Source organism: Canis lupus, chromosome 4, assembly GCF_003254725.2.
Source record: "Canis lupus dingo isolate Sandy chromosome 4, ASM325472v2, whole genome shotgun sequence".
NCBI lineage: Eukaryota > Metazoa > Chordata > Mammalia > Carnivora > Canidae > Canis > Canis lupus.
The window spans coordinates 74258372-74280714 of NC_064246.1; the positions used below are offsets into that span (position 1 = coordinate 74258372).

A 22343-nucleotide genomic window follows, 5' to 3' on the forward strand; every position below is an offset into this window, starting at 1 on the left:
AATGATATTTTCTAGAAGGAAGAGAACTTATCTATTTAATACATCTAACAGGATAGCCCTGGCCATAGGATTACTTATGCTAAATAAGCCCAGAATCTAGGAAGCATGGTTCCAGAACTAAGTAACTCTCTGGAATATAAAAGGAAGTCTGTTAGGTACCTGAGAATCTCACTAGAGACCTAAACTATAGACCTAAACTATAGCAAGAGGGTATATTAGTCTGCTAGGGCTATAACAAACTATCATAACTCCCCACTCCCAACCCTCTAATTAGTTATATTAGTCCCCACAGGCTGCCATAATAAGGTACTAAAGGCTAGGCAGCTTAAACAACAGAAAGCCATTTTGTCACAGTTCTACAGGCTGAAAGTATAAGATCAAAGTATCTGCAACTTTGGTTTCTCCTGGGGCCTTTCTCCTGGGCTTGCAGATAGTCACCTTCTGTTGTGTCCTCACATGGGCATCCCTCAGTACTTGCTTTCTGTGTCCTAGTCTTTTCTTGTAAAGACACCAGTCATGTTAACTAGGGCCAACCCATATGACTTCATTTTACCTAAATTACCTCTTTATAAGCCTTATCTCCAAATACAGTCATATTCCCTTCCGGGAGTCATATTCTCCCTTCCGGGAGCCTGATAAGGGACTCGATCCCAGGACCCCAGGACAAGACCAAGCCAAAGGCAGAAGCTCAACCACTGAGCTACTCAGGCACCTAATATATAAATTTTGAAGGGACATAATTCAGCCTATAACAGAGGTTATGTGTCCAATAGACTGTGGCCATGTGAGATTTTCCAGACCGCTGATTCTGCTGAGCCTTTCCATGACCTGTATCTTTGAACTTACTGTTGAAATTTGGTGCCGGGTAATATCTCTGATTCATGTGAATCTGAGCCTGATTGTTAGCTTAAGCTATATGTGTACCGTTTATTGTTATTATTTTTTTAAGGAACAGTACTCTGAAAGCAAATATGAAAAAAAATAATTGTGCCAGTCTGGATGTCTTCTTTATCATTCTTCGCGATTTTCTCTTCAAGTTTTTTTTTTTTTTTTTAATAAAAACAAAACAAGAGAAGGAGGTGAGGCAGCTTACGTCTGGACAAAGGTAGGAACGTGAGCTGGAGAGCGACAGGCGGGTGTTATACTAATTAAACAAGGAGGCCATTAGATCCATGTGGTTCTACTGCCCAGGCAGCCTTACTAAACAACCCAAAATCCAACCCTGTCAATGCCTCAAGGTCATGAAATGGAACCTAAGAACAACCCATCACAAACAGCCAAGTAGATTTTAATCCATAGCTAGTCAATAATTTATTTGCTTTTCTCTATAAAAGCCACTCCCCGGCTCCTGTGGGTAGAGGCTCCTAACCCCTTTGCTTTTAGGTGCTGCTTCATTAGATCTTTTTTTTTTTTCCCCCATTGGATCTTTTGCTCAAAAAAATCTGCACCCTTTTAACAGCGGATACGCAGAGAGGGAGGAGGCGTGAGCTCGCCCGAGCCCAGCGACCGGGAAGCCCGCAGACGGAAAGCAGTCCCCGGGCAAGCCCCCACAGCGGGGCGGACCCGGCCAGGAGGCGGGGCGGGATCCGCCCAGTGCGCAGACTCCGGGCCGCGCGGCGCGCAGGCGCAGGAGACGCCGGCCGCGCGGGGCTGTCATGGCGCTGCGCGGGCTCTCGGTGCTGGAGCTGGCGGGCCTGGCGCCGGGCCCGCTGTGCGGCATGATCCTGGCGGACTTCGGCGCGCGGGTGGTGCGTGTGGACCGGCTGGGCGCCCGCGGAAACATGAACATCCTGGCCCGGGGCAAGCGCTCGCTGGCCCTGGACCTGCAGCGGCCGCAGGGGGCGGCGGTGCTGCGGCGCCTGTGCGCGCGGGCGGACGTGGTGCTGGAGCCCTACCGCCACGGTGAGCCCCGGCGGGCCCCGGCTGCTCCGCCGCGCCGCGGGGGGGGGGGGGGGGGGACCCGCCGCGCCCGCCGCCCCGCTGCTGCTGCCCGCGGCCGTGCGGGGGCGGAGCTTCTAGAGTCTTCTGTGGACCGGGCGCCCCGGCGCTGGGCTCCCGTACTTGGGATCGGACACCGCTCTTGCCGTCTTCTCCTTGGACCCATTTCCCGCTCCTTCCCCGGTTCCTCGTTTTTCTGATCACCGATGATCTGTATTTAGGGGTCGTTTCTCTGCAGTTTTGGGGGTTGGTGAACCCTCTGCAAGCCACCCCCCTGACCCAGGCTAACACTCCCTGCTTTATAAATCCCAAGTTCCAGCTTCTTTTTTTTTTTTTTCAAGATTTTTAGTTTATTTATTCATGAGCAACAGAGAGAGACAGGCAGAGGGAGAAGCAGGCTCCACGCAGAGAGCCCGACGTGGGGCTCGAGCCCGGGTCTCCAGGGTCACGCCCTGGGCCGAAAGCGGCACTAAACTGCTGGGCCACCCGGGCTGCCCAAGTTCCAGCCTCAGATCAGTTTAGTTTACACTCTGCTTCCTGGAGCCACCTTATCTATTCCGACTGTCTTCACCTCTTATAGATGATGACCAAGCCTATAACTTGTGCCCCCTGCCGCCCCCCCAGGAGAGCCACCGGCTGCTGGAATACACACGCCGTGCACGTCTCTTAACTGGCTGCCCCCCAGGCTTGGCAACTTCCATAAATCCCAAAACAGTTGCACTATCTTACCTCCTAAAATAGCATCTCCTCCTTTTTTTTTTTTTTTTTTAAATTTTTTTCTTTTATTGGAGTTCAATTTGCCAACATATGCATCTCCCCTATATATATAAAATCAATCTCAGGAAATGGAGCCAAAACCCACCCAGTTGCCTGAATCAGAAACCTGCACTCCAACCCTAACTCCAAATACTCTTCACTTCATATGCTTTGTTACCAGGAATCCAGACGTCCTTCTTCCTTTCTCTGGCTTAGGCTTTACTTTCCATACTAGCTTCCTTCGCACTGTTGTAACAGCTTTTTGAAAGCGGATGTTGGGGGTCTAGCACCACTTGGATCCCTTCTCAGACAGCTGCCAAGGTAATCTTGCTCAAGTACTAAACCAAAGCCTTGCTTGACACATAGTGGGAAGTCAGTAAATGTCTGGTGAATGAATTGAATGTCTGTAGGGCACCAGACATCTTAAATGTGTTAATTCATTTATGCTCACTGCAGATTGGGATGTAATAATTTCATAATTAGGATTGTGTCGCAATATAATAATGCCCTGTTTAAGGATGGAGGCTCAACATGATTGACTCCAGGCTCTTGCAATTAGGAGGAAAGTAGAACCACGTATACAGACTTAGCTGCTGGGTGAGACAGTTGGGGCTGGGGTGTGTTTAGGCAGAGGACTAGAGGTTTGTTTGTTTGTTTTTGTAATTTACATAGCTTTTAGGAAGACACAGTAAAAATATAATCTTTATTATTTCTAATCCCAGGTGATTTAAAATACTAGTTGTTTGGATTTTGTGCAGTAAATATGGTACTGATAAGAGCTCTTAGACGCTTATTTTAGCAAATCTTTTCATAGATATTTGCAAGACTTTTGTGAAGATACCCATACCAGGCACTTGAGAGGCCTGAGGAAACAGGTATGAATCCTACCAGGGGAACTTCTAAGATGATAGAGAAGATAGTGGTGTATATACAAACATAAACACAGCATGAGGTAGAAGGTGGTAGGTAATGATGCAGGCACAGAAAAAGAATATCTTAAAAAGGATAGCCGCTTTCAAAAGTATATTTTTGACCAGTAAAGCCCCAGGGTAACTGTTCCAAGAGAACAAACCAAACATTAGAGAAGAAGACAAATCATGAGAGACTCCTAATTGGGAGCCAAAGGGTTGCAGTAGGAGAGATGGGGGAGACGGGGGATAGGGTAACTTGGGTGATGGGCATTAAGGAGGGCACATGATGAGATGAGCACCTGGTATTATAGTTTATGTTGGCAAATTGAATTTAAATAAAATAAAAATTTAAGAAAATGAACAAAACATTTTTTTAAAGATTTATTTGAGAGCGAGAGAGAGAGAGACAGAGATAGAGGCAGAGAGCACAAGTGGGGAGGAGAGGGAGAAGCAGGCCCCCATTGAGCGGGGAGCCCAATGCACGGCTGGATCCCAAGGACCCCGGGCCTGACCTGAGCCGAAGGCAGATGCTTAACCGACCGAGCCATCCAGGCACCCCAAGAACAAACCATTTCTGATAAATGACCAAGGAGAAGATTTGGGGAACCATAACGGCACTGACCTAAGGAATGCAAGGCCCACTGTGGGGATTAAAAGAACTTGGATATGCCTGAAGGGAAATAAGCAAGGCCTGGAAGGAAATAGTATTCTGGAGCAAAAGTCACACATTCTAGAAATGGTGACCTCATTCATTGTGTCCTTAAGTATTGGAAACGTGCTAAAACCCATAAAACATGTTATTAGTATGACTTGCAAGAGTGCCATTTTATATTTGCCAGAGAGACGGGATTACACCCATCCTCAATTCATCCCTCTTTAAGAAAAAAAATCATTGTTAATTTTCTCTTAAGGTGTCATGGAAAAACTCCAGCTAGGCCCGGAGATTCTGCAGAGGGAGAATCCAAGGCTTATCTATGCCAGGTTGAGTGGATTTGGCCAGTCAGGAAGATTCTCGAAAACAGCAGGCCATGACATCAACTTTTTGGCTTTGTCAGGTAGGTAGACAAAGTAAGTTCTCTGTACTTACCATTTTGTTCCCAATTGAGATTGACAGTTATACTAACTATAAAGAATATGTAAAGGTGCAGACTTAATTAAATATTTATCATAATCAGGTTACCATGGCTGGCTTAGTCAGTGGAGCATGTGATTCTTGTTCTCGGGGTTGTGAGTTCAAGCCACACATATTGCATGGAGCCTAGTTAAAATTTAAAAAAAAAGAAGGGGGGATTGGTTTGTCTTAGAAGAATTATTCTCGACCCTTTTCCCCCTGTCTTAACACATTTGAGGAATAATGTACTCTCCTAGTAACATGTACTTATTACATTTGTATGATCGATTCTCAGGCAAGCCCCTGTCAGGGAGTAAGAGACGCGGTGATAATAGAGGTGATTGTTCTGTAATTTGAAAATGCTTATATTGTTTGCTATTTCATTAAGAATGATTGCCTGAGGGGACGCCTGGGTGGCTCAGCAGTTTGAGTGGGTGCCTTTGGCTCAGGGCATGATCCCAGAGTCCCAGGATCGAGTCCTGTGTCGGGCTGCCTGTATGGAGCCTGCTTCTCCCTCTGCCTGTGTCTCTGCCTCTCTCTCTCTGTCTCTCATGAATGAATAAATAAAATCTTTTTTAAAAAAATGAATGATTGCTCGAGTTACCATTTTAGACTTCAATGAATACCTGTAGTTTTCAGGTCATTATTATCACTTTATTAGAATTTTTGCCTGTGAGAATAAGTCTTAAAATGACCCAATCCTAGGGTTTCCTAAGAAACTGTGTTTTTGAGTAAAGAAAGTCTCACATTTCCTGTGAGTACAAATCCAAGGTAGAGGAAAAGAGTGAGGATGAAATTGTTTTTTCCAGCTATTTTAAAATGGAATCACTTTTCTTTTCCTTATGTTTATTTTCTTGCATCTCTTTCTAATATGAATGGAAGTGGATTATACTGTTGTTAAGCCATAAGATAAATTGATAACAATATTTTTTTTCCCTGAAACTAGTGAGCAAAAACTTAGTAATAAAATCCTCAAAGCATTAGTTGCAATAACATTTTAAAGAAGAAAAAAATGAAAAACAAAACAAGGAGCCTTGTTGGGGGAAAAGCCTGCTTATAAATATGCTAAATAGTTTAGATTTGGAAAAGCATTATGTATTAGTATTCACTATAGTAGCAACTAGAGAGATTGGTTATTCCTTTTACGGTGTTCATGTATTTATTTAAAATAGGCATTAAATCTATGGGTACTGTTCGCTGATGTTATTTAATAATATAGGTGTTCTGTCAAAAATTGGCGGAAGTGGTGAGAATCCTTATGCCCCACTGAATCTCCTGGCTGACTTTGGTGGTGGTGCCCTCATATGCACACTTGGTATCTTGATGGCTCTGTTTGAACGCACACGCTCTGGTAAAGGTCAGGTCATCGATGCAAACATGGTAAGTGTTCATTAGGGGAAGTGATAAGTCTACCAGTTATTCCTAAGTATGATAGGCAGCTGCCTCAGATTCTTTTCTGAACATGACAAGAGATCATTGAGATTTGAAGTTTGAACCCAATTACCAAGTATATCCTTTTCTTTAAAATAGCTTCATATCCTTTATGTGTGTTGGAACATCATAATTGATTATCTGTTTGTGGAGTCAACTTTCTAAACTTTTCATGGCTCATCTAATTCCTGTGTTAGTTTCAACAGTTTTCCCCACGCTAATTCTTGTGCTTAGAATATAGTTTTCAGGCATTCTTCATTTAAAACTGGGCTCAGGAAATCTCCCTTAGCAGATAGAAAAGATTCTTAAGAGTTCAAAAGTAAGGGACGCTTGGGTGGCTCAGCAGTTTAGTGCCTGCCTTTGGCTCAGGGGGTGATGTGATCCTGGAGTCGCAGGATGGAGTCCCACATCTGGCTGCCTTCTCCCTCTGCCTCTCTCTGTGTCTCTCATGAATAAATAAATAAGAAATAAAATCTTAAAAAAAAAAGTGCTAAAGTAAAATGGGCCAGTCTAGACCTTCCTTCTACATTTTTAGGGGAGACTCCAACGTTGTGAGGTTTTGGCTTTTTTACTGTCATGCATTGAGCACGTGCCTCGTGTTATGCTAGACACTTTCCCTGTGTGATTTCTCCTAATCCTCAAAATAGCAGTTTCACTTAGAATACATTATTTTAAAGAGGAGGAAACCGAAGCATCAAAATTTGCCCAAGTTCTCAAAGCCACAGGGGAGGAGCCCAATCCAGCACCATTACAGGTTTGCATTTAGATAGGTCTTTGGAGGGAGAATGGAGATGGATGTGAGGAAGACAAGACTGGAGACAGAGAGTTACTGGGTTGTTGCTGAGAGAGAAGCACAAGTGTTGAAGTCATTGGTGGTAGAATGAGCCTGGATTTAAGGGATATTTATATTTGAGATGTAAAATTGCCAGGATTTGGTGATGCATTGGCAGTGAGGGGAGTGGAAGGGGTCAAGGGTGACTCTCCTGCTTTTTTTTTTTTGTTTTTTTTGTTTTTAAGATTTACATATTGGAGAGAAAGAACTTGTGTGCATGTGTGCACATTAGTGAGGGGAGAGGGAGAGGGAGAGAGAGAATCTTCAATGTGACTCCCTGCTGAGCGGGAACCCCAAAGCAGGGCCTGCTTACAAAAGGTCATTTCCAGGGCCCTCATCTTGGGCTTTGGCTTGCACTGCCTTCTCAAAGGCTAACCCCTGTGCTATTTCTGTGTCATCTGATACTCTTATCAAAACCCACTGTATGGACATGGTCACTGTGGTCCAAAAGGAATGAGCTAAAAACAAACATTGGACCTTGGGAGTTTTAAGGAGAACTTAAGGTTACTCAAGTATTATTAAATACTTAATAATAATTTGAATAATTTACTAGTGTAATTGCTCATTTATAGTCAAATAGAAATAAAAGATAATTGCTGCTTTCATCAGACTGTGTTTAATTAGAGTTACATGATGATTAGGAAGATAGGTTTTTAATATATGTGGAAATGCAAACTTGATTCAGGGTTTGTGTTGCATCAGGGTAAAATGAGTGTTGGCTAATAACTCAAGGCCTAATGGATTAGTAAAGCATGGCATTCTTTACTTTCTGATTTCTGGGAACCCTTGTAACACAAAATAGTTTTAGAAGCTGATTAGTGGGAACAGATACCTTATTCTTTTTTTTTTTTTTTTTTTTAAGATTTTATTTATTTATTCATGAGAGATACAGAGAGATAGAGAGGCAGAGACACAGGCAGAGGGAGAAGCAGGCTCCATGCAGGGAGCCCGATGTGGGACTCCATCCTGGGATTCCGGGATCACGCCCTGAGCCAAAGGCAGACGCCCAACTGCTGAGCCACCCAGGTGTCCCCAGATACTTTATTCTTTTAGGCCATAGTTTTCAGATGTTTTTAGCAACAGAATTCTTGACTCAGGCCTGCCTATGATGTCCTGAAGTCATCTCCTTTGAAACTGTCAAGTTAAAACTGAGAAACATGACATCTGTTTTCCTGTGTTTGTTGTCCCTGATCTGGGGATGTGCACTTGACTTCAGCTGGGGTGGCTGTGCCCTGGCACATCGGCTGTTGTCCCACATGATGAGAACAGTATAAAAGGTGGGGAAATTGAGGCTGTAGTTTTCCTGTGTCAAAAGGCTCTTGTTAGCTTCTCCACATGTGGGTGAAGGGCAAGAGAAACCATATGCCTGGGTAGCATAAGGAGGTGAGGATTGTAACTGCTCTGTTTCTGTCCTGTATTCTCCTGTGGCCCCAAATAAAGGAAGGATTAAAATAGTGCCTCTCTGTGTCCTGAATGGGCCAAACTGGACCCATAACTGTATTAGTGCATCTTTTGTCAACTATCTGGTATATAAAAGAAATTATATATAAATATGTATACACACGTGTGTGTATGTGTATGTATCATTCTGTGTGGTATATCATTCTATGTGAATGTGTATATGTATAAATATGGGGACTCTCTAAAATCTTTGTAACCCAGTTTCAAAAAAAGCATCTCTTTAGGCCACTAATCCAAAATACACATACTATTTGGTATGTGAGATGTCAGAGCCATAAATTGTGATATACATGAGATTTCAAGTTAAAAGGGAAAATTGGGATGTATCTAAAGATATATTTTGCATTTATTTCACAGCCCGTAACTGATATATTCCATAGGCCCACCCCATTCCAACTCCTGGAGATGAGGATGCTTTGATGGCCTTCTCCTGGGGTACTAGAATCATTAGGATTAGAAAGCCATAAGGATAGGGAAGTAGTCTTCTTTGGATAGTCCGGTACATGCAGCCTATAACATTTGTACCTAAGGATATGAATCCATTCCTGTTACTTTTCAGCATTCAGTGGGAAGTTGGCATTCCCAAACTAGTTTGTATGGACTCAGAAAACTTGTTTATAAGTGCCACTTACATTTTCTGTTTATTTTGTAACTTTCTAGTGATTATTAAAATTAGAATATATTAAATACTCAAATATAATTTTCCTGGGCTTGAAATCAAACTAGAATAGGTGAAATTTAACTGTAATATGATTTACCATTATAATGTGATATGCTTCGCATATTTACATGTATGTGTTTATAGATATTGAGATCAGAAGATAGATTTTTATTTTTTTTATTTTTTTTTATTTTTTATTTTTTTTTATTTTTTTAATTTTTTTTTTTTTTTTTTTTTATTTATGATAGTCACAGAGAAAGAGAGAGAGAGGTGGAGACATAGGCAGAGGGAGAAGCAGGCTCCATGCACCAGGAGCCCGATATGGGATTCGATCCCGGGTCTCCAGGATCGCGCCCTGGGCCAAAGGCAGGCGCTAAACCGTTGCGCCACCCAGGGATCCCAGAAGATAGATTTTTAAAAACCAGTTTTATTTTTAACTTTTTATTCTGTTATTTTTTAACATACATAATTATATAGAGAGTATTTAATGAACTTCCATGTGCCCTCACTTGGCTTAAAAAATTGTCAACATTTGGCAGTTTTATTTGAAAAGGAGAACAAAAGTAGTTCCTTCTATGTCTTTTCTGAAAAGTACCTTCTAACCTAAGTAGTGGAGAAATCCTGTATCATAAATCTGTTCTAACACATTTCACTGAAATATCAAAGAAGTTGTATAATTAGATACAATCTTCCTATACTCAAACATTTTTATACAAATGTTGAAAAAATCTTAAGTGGAAATTAATCATGCTTTTACAGTTTAAATACCTGGATTCATAGTGTATGCTGTTTCTTCTTTAAAGGTGGAAGGAACAGCATACCTGAGTTCTTTCCTGTGGCATTCTCTACAAATGGGGCTGTGGGAAAATCCTCGAGGACAGAATTTATTAGATGGTGGAGCACCTTTCTACACAACTTATAGGACGGCAGATGGGGGGTTCATGGCTGTTGGAGCATTGGAACCCCAGTTCTACAAGCTGCTGATCAAAGGTGGGTAACTTTCATGTGCCTCTTCCACTTCCCCTTTTCTTGTGGATATTCTTTAACCTCTATCTTGGAGCATTTTGAAATTCATATGTCTTTTATTATGTGTCTACCTTATAATTGACCTAATTATAGCCATCATTGTATTGTGGGGCATTTCCCTTATGTTTTGAAAGGACAGGTAATTTGACAAGTCTGTAGAATAGCTCAGAGTTTAAAAAAAGTATCCATTTTGTAGAAATTTTTTTTTTTTAAGATTTTATTTATTTATTCATGAGAGGCAGAGACATAGGCAGAGGGAGAAGCAGGCTCCATGCAAGGAGCCCAGCGTGGGACTCTATCCCGGGTCTCCAGGATCATGCCCTGGGCTGAAGGTGGCGCTAAACCGCTGAGCCACCCGGGCTGCCCTAGAAGTTCAATTTTTTATTGCATTTCATTCTTGAGAATTGGATGTTTATATTGCCCTGTGTGCCCACATATTATTCTTCCTTAGAAATGACCTGCTGGTTCCACAGTTCTTATTCCTTGATAGATGTCACCTATAATCTTTTAGTGTCAGGGGCCACCTGGGCACCTGTTATTAGGACATTTTTATTACTTATCCTTTAGTAAGTTTTGCATGGAAGTTATTCAGGGAACTCCCAATTTTATAGTCTCACCCCAATGTTTTCTTTTAAAATTTTAATAGTTTCAGCACTCACATTTAAGTCTCTGTTACATGATGAGTTAATTTTTATATATGGGGTGAGGTAAAGGTCCAACTTCATTGTTTTGCATATGGCTATCCAATTTTCCCAGCACTGTTCGTCAAAAAGACTGTTCTTTCTCCATTGAATGGTTTTGGCATCCTTGTTGAAAATTTGTTGACCATAAGTATAAGGGTTTATGTTGGGACTTGATTCTGTTCCATTCATGCACATGTCTCTCCTTATGTTAGCACCATGCTGTATTGATCACTGTGGCTTTGTAGTAAGTTTGAAATTAGAAAGTATGAGTCTTCCAATTTTGTTCTTTTTCAGGATTGTTTTGGCTTTTCAGGGCCCTTACCATTTCCATATGTATTTTAGGATCACCTTGCCAATTTCTGCAAAAAAGGGATTTTTGAGAGGGGTTTTGTTGAATCTGAGCATCAGTCTAGGGATTATTGCCATTTTACTAATATTAAGCCGTAATATCCATGGACATGGGATGCTTTTCATTTATTTGGGTCTATAATTTCTTTCAGTGATTCTTTGTAATTTTCAATGCACAAAACCTACACTTATTTGGTAAAATTTATACTGAAGAATTTTACTATTTTTGATGTTATTGTAAATGGTATCATTTTTGTATTGTTCTTTGCTAGTATATGGAAATATATAGTATACAGTGATTTTTGTATATTGGTCTTGTTTCTTGCAACCTCACTGAGCTCATTTGTTTGTTCTAAGTGCGGATCTCTGATTTTATCTTGCTTGAGTTCCTGGAGATGATTCTTGGATGTGCAGTTAATTTGTTTTTCATCAAATTTGGGAATTTGCCAGACATTATTTCCTCAAGGATTTTTTTTCTGCCTTTTCTGTCTCTCTTCTTCTGAGACTTATGTTGTGTGTGTGTACACATTTAGTTTTATTGTAACAAAGTGACTTGTACATTTTTAACATTTAAACTGAGCATCATCTTTCCAGTGAAACAAAAAGAAAATTTAAAAAGAAACAGGAACAAAATTAAAATAGAGAATGTCAATTTCAAATAAGATCCTACAGGTTCTGCTGATTCTCCCATTATGTGGCAGGGCTCAAGTTATCATTAGAAGAGAATTTTATTTTAAAAGTGTCATTTTTTTTATTGATAGTCCATGTTTATTGTTATTTTTAAAAATTTTATTTAAATTTAATTTGCCAACACAGTACAGCATCAGTGCTCATCTCATTATGTGTCCTCCTTAGTGCCTGTCACCCAGTTACCCTGTCCCCCCACCCACCTCCCCTTCTGTAACTTTTTTGTTTCCCGGAGTTAGGAGTCTCTTACTGTTTGTCTTCCTCTTTAATTTTTCCCCACTTAGTTCCCCCCCCTTCCCTATGGTCCCTTTCACTATTTCTTATATTCCACAAATGAGTGAGATCATATGAAAAAGATCATTGTAAAAGTGTCATCTTAAAATGCAAGGATAGCCATTAAACATCATAATTAAACCTGCCAAAGAAGAAGCCATATTGTCAAAATGCTCACTTAACCCACCAAAATACCTCAAACCCACCCTTTGCTGACCCTCAATAACCCCATTTTTTGAAGTTTTTTTTTTCCTTTTTTTTTTTTTTTTAACAAGAGAAAGTAGACAGATACATGTTGGTAAGTGCTAACTGTCCATATTCACAAAGATAGTGTAACCTCCGAGCTCCATATACAGAGAAACGAGGAAAAAAGCTGGAATTCTACACACTATCACACGGGGCCCTAGCACCCTTCAGCTTCCAGTAGAGCTAAAGAAGCAGGTTTTTATTTTTTCCCACAGAGCACAGTGGCATTGATTCCATAAAGTTTTTGTTGAGACAGGAAGGGATAAAAATAAATTTGGAACAAAAAGGGGTACACATTCTTTTCCCTCTGTATTCTACTCAAGGTATTTCCCTTCAAAATAAGTTGAGAACCATGGTATAAAGGGAGAGAAAAAAAGACTTAAAAAAAAAAACAAAAAAAAAACGGCAAATCAGCACCAGAGTAGAAAAAGAGAGAGACAGACTGCAACTTGCCCCAAAGGGACTGGAGAAAATTAAAAAGGAAGATTAGACTCCATCAGTGTTCCATTAGTCCTCTTCTTCTTCATCCTCCTCTCCTCACCGCCCCCATCATCATCTTCATCTTCTTCACCTTCATCCTCATTTCCTTCTTAATATCTTCCATACCTTCATCATCATCATCATCATCCTTTTCTCTCTTCATCATCTGTATCAGGAACCAACTAGTACTATAATGGATTTGGCCAAATGTCATCTTTGATGACCTCTCCTAACTCATCTGCACCTGCATCAGAATGATAGTAAACCAGGTGAAGAAATTCTCTGGTTCCTCATGCTGTCTTTTCCTGCTGGCTTTATTCTGTTTCACTTGAACATTTCATCAAATCCTTTCCAGATTTCTATTTGATTTTGGTAGACTTTGAAGGTGGTTCACCACTCTCATTCAGATGAAATTATTTGGAGAGAACTTTATGGATTTACACCAAAATAATATTCTGGTCTGTAACCTGATTTAATGTCTTCAAATTCTGTCACTGCAACTCTTGTCAAATAATGTAACACCTACCTCTTCATCCTCCTCCTCAAGCAGTGCAGATACTTGTGGATGGTTGACAAATTTGGAACTTTGGCAATTAGTTCTGACTCTTCAGAAAAATGGTTGGCAGAGTTTGTTATATTTCTGTTCTACTTTCAAAATCTCCTCACTGTCTTGTTCATTAAATCTGCCTATTTCATTTTGTACTTCATCAACATGTTCAATTGCTTGCTATTGTTTTTCTCCCTCTAGCAAGTGCTGTGAAGTTGACATTTTCCTCTGGCTTGGAGGCAGGAGGCAGTCTCAGTTTCCTGGTTTGAGGTAGGAGCGAAGACTGGTATTTGGGGGCCAGGCTTTGAGGAAAGTCCAAGAAACAAGGGCAGAGGCATGTGTGGAAGAAGCTCCAACTGGAGCTTATGTGGTATTCTCGATGGTACCATGGTGTCCTCTTGATCTCTGAAATTCTGTTCATTTTTCTTTTCTTTTTTCTTTCTGTTCCTCAGGCTGGATAAGCAGTTTACTTCTCTTTGAGTTCACAGATTCTTTCTCCTGCCAGTTCATGTCTATTATTGAGTCCCCTCTACTGAGTTTTGTTTTAAGATTTATTTATTTATTTATTCATGAGAGACACACAGAGGCTGAGACACCAGCAGAGGGAGAAGCAGGCTCCATGCAAGGAGCCCGATGTGGGACTCAATCCTGGGACTCCAGGATCACAGCCTGGGCTGAAGGCGGCGCTAAACCGCTAAGCCACGTGGGCTGCCCTGAGTTTGTATTTGTAATTGTACTTTTCAATTCCAGTTTTTGGTTCCTTTTTCAGTAATTTATCTTTATTGATATTCTCTTTGATTAGACTTCATTCTCAAACTTTCTTTTAATTTTTCAGATGTGGTTTCCTTCAGTGCTTTAAACATATTATAAATAGCTAGCTGATTTAAAGTCTTTTCCAGTAAGTCCAATGTCTGGCTTTTTCAGGGACAGTTTCTGATGATTGCTTTTTGTCTTGTGTATGGGCCATATTTTCCTTCTTTGCATGCCTCACAAATTTTGTTGAAACTGGATATTTTAAATAATGTGATGTGGCAACTCTGGAAATCAGGTTTCCTCTTCCCTTGCCATCTCTCCAGTCCCGGATTTGCTGTTGCTGCTATTTGTTTATTTAATGACTTTTCTGGACTAACTCTGTATTCTTTAGTTCTCTTCAGCCACTGAAGTCTGTTCAGTTAGGTTGGTGATCACGTAGGTAATGGTTGGGTAGAGATGTCCTTAAATCCTTTGAACTAATTAATTTCCCATCTTTTTCTGAGGTGCTGTGCCTTCACTTCTTACTTGTGCAGAGATTCAGGGTTAAGCCAGAGGTGAAAGATTAGGACCTGGCCATATCTTTCCTGGGCCCTACATAGATGCCTTCTAAATTCTCTGGAATATGTTAGAGCATTTCAAAGTCCCCCATGAGCATCCTATTCCCTACTTTTTTCTTTTGATTGTCAGCTTCTTTTTAGTCCCAACAGGGAATGCCACCTCAGATAGCTATGCTATTAAACAGTTACCATTGATTTTTTTTTTTTTTGACAAGTGTCAAAAAATGTTCCAGGCATAGGGCATTGTGAGCTCTAATTCCAATCAAATGAAGCAAGCCCTGAGAATGGAGCCTTTCAGGGAGCTGCTAGATAAATGGCAGTTCTCTGGGGATGGGATTTTTGGGAAGCTCTAAACTCATTTGCTTCCTACATCATTGCTGTTACCTTGTTCATTATTATAGCACTGTGATTGAGAGCCTGTTGGTTTTGATGGCTACCACAGAGCCAAAGAGAGAGGGATGAAATTAGCACAAGTTTCTGTTTTATTGTTTTAAAGAGTTTTTTTGTTTGTTTGTTTGTTTTTAATGAGAGACACAGAGAGAGTCAGAGACATAGGCAGAGTGAGAAGCAGGCTTCCTGTGGAGAGCCCTATGTGGGACTTGATTCCCAGACTCCAGGATCCCACCTTGAGCCAAAGGCAGATGCTCAACCACTGAGCCACCCCGGTGTCCCTCAATTAGTGCAAGTTCTAACATCACAGGTCTCACTGAACTTGAGATGTAGTTGTTTTTCCTGAGTAAATGCTCTTTGAATTGTAGTAAACTTCTAATTTCCAGAGTTGCAAAAAGCTTATTTCTGACCGTTTGTGCCAGGGTTTTTGTTGCTTTTATGAAAGAGCAGGTTTCTGAAGGTTCTTGCTCTGCCATTCCAGGAGTTAACTTCCCTCCTTGGTGTATCTTACTGTCATCTGAAACAGATGTGTGGCATGATCGTTTGCTAACATCCACACTCCACCACAGTGAGTGAGTTTTTCTGTAAATACTGACAATGAAATGAGACATTTTTCTAGTTGGCTGCTTGCTCCAGTCCCTCAACTTCTTACCACCTTCTGGATTTTCTCTTTCTAAATCTAAACTCTTTAAACATCCTGATTTTTTTTTTTATATAGCCTCCTCTTTTTGTACCCACAGCCTTTTATGATATCCTTAACCCCCTGTCTGTCCCTTCAGGGTTCACTAGGGATCCTTAGCTGAGAGGTGATTTGTGATTCAGGCTTGACTTAGCCATGTTAAATCAGCTTTGGTTAATCTATGTAGTCCATGCCAGAATAACTCAGCATTTTCTTTCTTTTATAGTACTTATCTATTTTGTGTATCTATATACAAAAATAGTACTTACTAATCTCATGTACATTATTACTCTCTGAGGCCCAAGTGGACAAACTGCCACATCTATAACGATTTTTTTAGGTAATATTAATTATATGCCTCATTTATTTTACCTTATATTTGAGATCCTTGAGACCATACTTCAATTAAACTCTTCAGTATCTGAACATAAATACATGAGATATTTGTAAGGTACCAATTCTATTGTACTGTGGCCCTACTGCTTTCTGGGGCAAAGAAATCTGAAAACAAAGAATTTCATGACACGTTTTGGGATGTTAAGACTGGTGTAGTATAATCAGTAAGCAATAGAGAATTTTTTTTAAGTTGTCTTAAAATTCCAAATCATTAAAAGAAAAGCAGATAACAAGTGTTGCCAAGGTTGTGGAGAAACTGCAACCCTATGCATTACTGGTGGGAATGAAAATTGCGTAGCCACTGTGGAAAGCTGTATTGCCATTCCTCAGAAATTTAAAACCATTACTATAAATTTTATGCTATGACAATTTTTTAAAAATGAAAAATAATTCAAAATGTGTGTTTTAGAAAAAAGTGTAGTACAGAATTTGTCAAGTAAGAAGTAAGAATTCTCTCTTGTCCTTCCACTTTAGGAAAGTTTGGGATGTGGCTTTCAAGGACTTTCTGTGTACATATCAACATAATTGTTTTACTTATTTATAAATTATATTTATATTTATATAAAATTATGTAAATGTATATTTAATAACTATCTTTTTTTATTCAATAGTTTACTAAAGATGTTTTTTCCTGTCAATACAAAAAAATCTGTAGCCTGATGATTTATATAGCAGCCATATGATATTCGATGGTATACTTGTACTAAAACTTAACCATTTCCTTATTCAAGTTCATTTTCATTTTTCCAGTTTTGTATTGTAACAAATGTTTGTTACTTATTAATAAACGCTAGTCTTTGTAATAAACTCTAGTCTTTGTAAATATGTATCTTTGGATACTTACATGAATTTTTGACTGCTTAATATATGCCTCATACTATATTACAGACCAGTAAAGTTTATGATAGATCCTTAAAATTATTAGTATTTTGTATAATTTTGTATAATTGCCTATGTGTATGTATATGCGTACATATAAAGGTAGCTTTTTGGAAATTAAAACATACTTTCCCAAATTTTAAGTCGTGTCTGAGTCTACAGGCCAGTCCTTGAAAATCTGTTTGACTTAAAATACCTGAAATTTAACCTTGGTTATACTGTTAAAAACTAGCCACAATCTACAGTTACATGGGGGAGTAGTTTTAGAGTTCTATACAGGAGTGTCAAGAGCATAGAAAGTACGGTATCCTAACCCATTGGTGGTTAATCCTGTGGCCTTGATCCAGGGTCATGGACAGGATGGGAAACTGGGCTGAGAGAGGATGATAAAACAGTGGAAGACCTGGGGTGTCAGAATTAGGGGTAGAGTTGAGGTCTTTGATTTCTAGTATTTTTCCAGTATACAAGCTATAACCCGTGAGACCATTGATCTCAAATATAATGTCTGTTATAGAAAGAACATATTCGATCCAATTTTATTTAGTGTTATGATACTGATCGCATTCTGATTAAAAAAACTTGTTTAAAAACATGCAAATAGGTTTCTAACAGTAGCTATGATCTATCCCTAATTTTGGTTAATTGGTCATTTTGTTTGTTTTTCAGTCACAGAGTTTGGGGCAATCAGGAAAAAGAAAGCAAAGTAAAAGACATCCTTAGAAACTTTTTTTTTTTTTTAGATTTTAGTGACAAACCTGAAGTTATAGCTCCGTGTTTTTCCTGGTATTTGAATAGGACAAGTGGCTACAGAGAAAAATTTATTTTCTGTATATCCCATAGGTGTCTTTTCACAACTATCCAAAACTACATGAGTTCTCTTTATTTCCTTATATACCTCAGGATCCTAAGAATGGCCTGCAGTATTCATGTCTTCTTACTTCTATAAGATCTTCCTCAAAAAAAAAAAAAAAAAAAATATATATATATATATATATGTGTGTGTGTGTGTGTGTGTGTGTAAGGATCTTCCTCTTCAGAGCAGCTTACAATTAGTCATTGTTCTCCTACATAATAGGGAAGGAGAAGATGATAAAAGTGAGAATTATTAGATTAACTTGACTAAACTAATGCAGAATAACATGCGTAAGAAGAAGGGCCTTTCATTATTGCTCCACTCTAACCATCTACATTTAAAAATCTTCTTCCATGAGGGAGTAAAAATGACATTTATACCAAACTCTAGTAAAGTGGCCTTTCGGCTATAATTTAATCAGCACTGGAGTTCAGGTGTATCTGCAGGTGTAAGTGCTTGTAGTCCATAAAGGAGGCACAGATCAGGTCATGGGCCTGAGAAGCCATCCTTTCTGTTAAATCCCCAGCTGGATGCTTTCCTCTTTTCTGCACCGTGTGTTGATGAGGCCTTCAAGGTCTCCTTCATGCTTGACACAGAAGTCTGTGTACCTCACTCATGATTTGGCTGGGTGATCACTTTCTGTCCTATTATCTGTGGGGACAACTTGTTACATGTGTCTTTGGTTACCTTACAAATCCTTTGTTTCTAGTTCACAGCAGTGTTTTAAGAGGGTGATAAGTCAAACATCACTGTTCTACTAGAGCTATTTTATTTGACCAAAATAAAAAGAAGTAAAAAAAAAAAAAAAAAAAAAAAAAAAAACAAAATAAAAAGAAGTGAATATTATACAAAAAAATTGCAATTTTTGAATTTAATCATTTTAGGTTTCTTCCTTCAAAAAATGGGATAGTCATGTAAAGTCATTTAAATGTTATCTTTTGTAGGGTTTGGGTACACTATTATAAAATGTGGGGTTATTTGAATTTAGTATGGCCAATAATAACATCATGAGGAAATTTCTTTTTGAAAACCTACTCAGGGAAAAATCAATTTCTAGAAACTAGACCTTTTTTTTTTTTTTTAATTCTTTATTTATTTATGATAGTCACACAGAGAGAGAGAGAGAGAGGCAGAGACATAGGCAGAGGGAGAAGCAGGCTCCATACACTGGGAGCCCGACGTGGGATTCGATCCCAGGTCTCCAGTATCGCGCCCTGGGCCAAAGGCAGGCACCAAACCGCTGCGCCACCCAGGGATCCCTAGAAACTAGACCTTTACAAATAGACAACTTTTGATGAAATATAAATAACATCACCCTGGCAGTGGGAAGTCTCTTTGGAGTCCTGCCACCTTCTTCCCTCTAGCCATTGGCTTCAACTTCAAGTTGAGTTTCAATTTCTTCTCTTGACCCAGTTGAGAGACTCTTATAGAACATCCTATTTGGGATGGTGTGGTGAGGACAAATGCATTTTCATTGATTATAATCACTCCACCTAATGCATAATAATTTAAGAAATTGTGTTTCTATCTTAGGACTTGGACTAAAGTCTGATGAACTTCCTGATCAGATGAGCATGAGTGATTGGCCAGAAATGAAGAAGAGATTTGCAGATATATTTGCAAAGAAGACAAAGGCAGAGTGGTGTCAGATCTTTGATGGCACAGATGCATGTGTGACTCCAGTTCTGACATTTGAAGAGGTTATCCACCACGATCATAACAAAGAACGGGGCTCATTTATCATTAATGAGGAACAGAGTGTGAGTCCCCGCCCTGCACCTCTGCTGTCAGGCACCCCAGCTGTTCCTTCTTGCAAAAGGAATCCTTTTGTAGGAGAACATACTGAAGAGATACTTAGAGAATTTGGGTTCAACCAGACAGAGATCAATCAGCTTACCTCAGATAAAATTATTGAAATTAATAAGTCAAGAGCTAATCTCTAAGTTCCAGGCCTCCTAGTGCAAGTGAATTTGAATATTGCATGTTCAGTATAGAATAATACATAAAATTGTGTGGAAACATGAAGGAACAGTATCACAGGGCACCAACTATTCTAATCAAGAAACAAGATTGATTACACAGTAATGATTGAATACTGAAAATGGTTAAAATCATAGCTTTTGATTGAGGAGGACTTTTAGTTTACCAATATTAAGTTGTGACAGTTTTTCTGCCTTTCAATTTACTTGACAGATTATATTTTTAATATAAAAATGTTAATAATATACCTTAAATGAATAGATATGCTTTTTACTAAAAAAAAAAAAAAGCCTTTCACCCCTCAATATTTACTTATGCTTTTAATTTTGAAAAGCTTTTAAGAAAGTCCTTTAAATAGCACTTAAAAAGCATTTTTGCATTTATTATTTATTCATGAGAGACACAGCGAGAGAGAGGCAGAGGGAGAAGCAGGCTCCATGCAGGGAGCCCTATGTGGGCCTCAATCCTGGGACTCCAGGATCATGCCCTGAACCGAAGGCATTCAACTGCTGAGCCACCTGGATTATAGTGCAATCTTATGTTCCAAGTGCCATCTACTTCACTGATACTTCATGTGGTGTCTGTTTAACAGATGCTGGTTTTCACTCTGTTTACTATCTTCAAAATTTTGAAGAAGTGAATGTCAGGAGTGAAGTACCGTCACTTCCATCTTCATAGCTCTGTACCAGTCCCCTCAGTCCAACACCCAATGCTGCCTTCATTCAGGCCCCTATTACCTCTGCCCTAGACTACTGCTCAGCTAGCCTACCTGATTTTTGACCTCCAGTATTACTGCCTTCATTTTTTTTCTTTTTATCGTGTTACTCTACTGGTAATCTTTACCACACCAGACTGGTCTTTCAGTCCTGTAAAATTCTTCAATGGTCCTCTCTTTTTCCTATATAACAAAATATAAAGCCACGTATATAGCATATCAACTCTTTATTTATAACAAGACTTCTCCCTGACTATTTAGTCCCATCCATGATCCCTGCTCCCTAGTGCTTTATATAGGACTGCCTTAAGTGCCTAATTATGTGATGGTCTCTCTTCCTTCCATTCCTTTTCATATTCTGTAATATTTTCCAGGACTAACAATGCTCCCAGCCCCTCTTGCTCCAGCTTGTTGATTTCGCAAATTTAGAGTTGGTTCAAACACAGCCGCCTTTGTGAAACTTCTTGTGTGTTGTCAGTCCTGGGAAGTTTTATACAGTGTTGTGAAATTTGGAGTCAGAAGGGTGTTGGGTTCAAATATCACTCAATCACTCTGGTGTCTAGGACAATTCTAGGTACTCACAAACTTAGTTCTAAGGAGCCCTTCCTATGTTTCCATTGTACTTTGTACATATCTCCAGGGATAGTCATTGCTTTTAGTTTATATAACTCTTCACTAAGTCATAAGCTTCTAGAGTAGTTGCTCTAGCACACAAAAGAATCATCTGGAGATACTTTTAAAATACAGATTCCTAGGCCCACCCCTAGAGATGCAGTGTATCTAGGGCAAGACCTATGAATTTGTATTTTTTTCCAGATGATTATAATGCTTCTGATTCAACGACCACACTTTGAGTAGCACTGTCCTAAATGGATATGAACCAAGTCTTTTTCCTGTTGTTACTGTCATAATAAGTGCTCAAAAAAAATATCTGTTGAAGAATTGATGAGGGAAAGGATAAAAGTCAGTTGGCAAAAATCTGTAAATAGGTTAGCTCAAAATACTGATTTCTAATTGACTTCATATAAAATGTTTGAATGAAAAATTGATTTTTGTAGGATATAAACTTTTTAAAGAATACAGATATATAAATAAGGTTAATAATTGCTTTTGTTTTTTTTGTTTTTTTTTTGTTTTTTTTTGTTTTTTTTAAATTTTTATTTATTTATGATAGAGAGAGAGAGAGAGAGAGAGGCAGAGACACAGGCAGAGGGAGAAGCAGGCTCCATGCACCGGGAGCCCGACGTGGGATTCGATCCCGGGTCTCCAGGATCGCGCCCTGGGCCAAAGGCAGGCGCCAAACCGCTGCGCCACCCAGGGATCCCTAATAATTGCTTTTGTTAGCGACCCATACTTTTTTTCTGAAGAGTCTATCTAAAACCTTGTGCAGAAAGTGCTACACTTCCTCTTTTGTTGTCCCATGTCAAACTGTAGACTTAGGAATAGGCAAGGGGGCAGATGAGAACATAAGAAGCAGTAAGGAAGACAGAGGAGAAGCAGGCATTAAAGATGGCAAATTCTAATGAAAGACAAATTATATTGAGTACATAGAAATTTTATTCCCGAATGTGTAGGTTAGTATACACTGATTTCCACTTTCTTTTGATTCTACAATATAGGGAGTGATGAGATGCCACAAATTGTATGGTGATAAATAAATCGCATGGAACAACATGACTGGTTGCATCCAGGCCTCTTTTTCATGTCACCCCTCTAAACACATTATTGGCTTCAGTCACAATTACATTGA

The 22343-nt window shown here is 39.5% G+C and overlaps 2 protein-coding genes and 1 pseudogene across 6 annotated transcripts in view; 2 read left to right on the top strand and 1 right to left on the bottom strand.

Annotated features, from left to right (window-relative positions):
• The window catches only part of C1QTNF3 (C1q and TNF related 3), a 29707-nt gene extending 26136 nt beyond the window's left edge, over positions 1-3571 (top strand). For 2 of the 4 annotated variants that reach the window (XR_007410410.1, XR_007410409.1), the window contains exons 9-10: positions 2876-3015; positions 3509-3571. The gene's annotated coding sequence lies outside the window, so the exon portion shown is untranslated. The remainder of the gene's footprint in view (positions 1-2875; positions 3016-3508) is intronic. The other 2 variants (XR_007410411.1, XR_007410412.1) reach the window with 2 other exon arrangements.
• On the top strand, positions 1599-22270 carry AMACR (alpha-methylacyl-CoA racemase). Of its 2 annotated transcripts, XM_025436463.3 has the most exons (5): positions 1605-1902; positions 4517-4660; positions 5936-6096; positions 9905-10091; positions 19432-22270. In XM_025436463.3, exons 1-5 carry the CDS (start codon positions 1656-1658, stop codon positions 19839-19841), a joined length of 1149 nt encoding a protein of 382 aa, XP_025292248.1. In that variant the 5' UTR covers positions 1605-1655; the 3' UTR covers positions 19842-22270. The 2 variants fall into 2 exon arrangements, 1 of the variants encoding a protein (XP_025292248.1); XR_007410408.1 differs by lacking the exons at positions 5936-6096; positions 19432-22270 and adding an exon at positions 13593-18734 and having other exon boundaries at positions 1599-1902.
• On the bottom strand, positions 12872-13812 carry LOC112652846 (protein SET-like; annotated as a pseudogene).
• Positions 22271-22343: the final 73 nt, after the last annotated feature.

What these genes read in the sequence shown, in the direction of transcription:
- AMACR (XM_025436463.3), top strand. Translation starts at nt 1,656, where the DNA reads ATGGCGCTGCGCGGGCTCTCGGTGCTGGAGCTGGCGGGCCTGGCGCCG. An exon ending in GCTGGAGCCCTACCGCCACG is followed by an intron (nt 1,903 to 4,516) that starts GTGAGCCCCGGC and finishes TTTTCTCTTAAG; the next exon opens with GTGTCATGGAAAAACTCCAG. An exon ending in CAACTTTTTGGCTTTGTCAG is followed by an intron (nt 4,661 to 5,935) that starts GTAGGTAGACAA and finishes TTAATAATATAG; the next exon opens with GTGTTCTGTCAAAAATTGGC.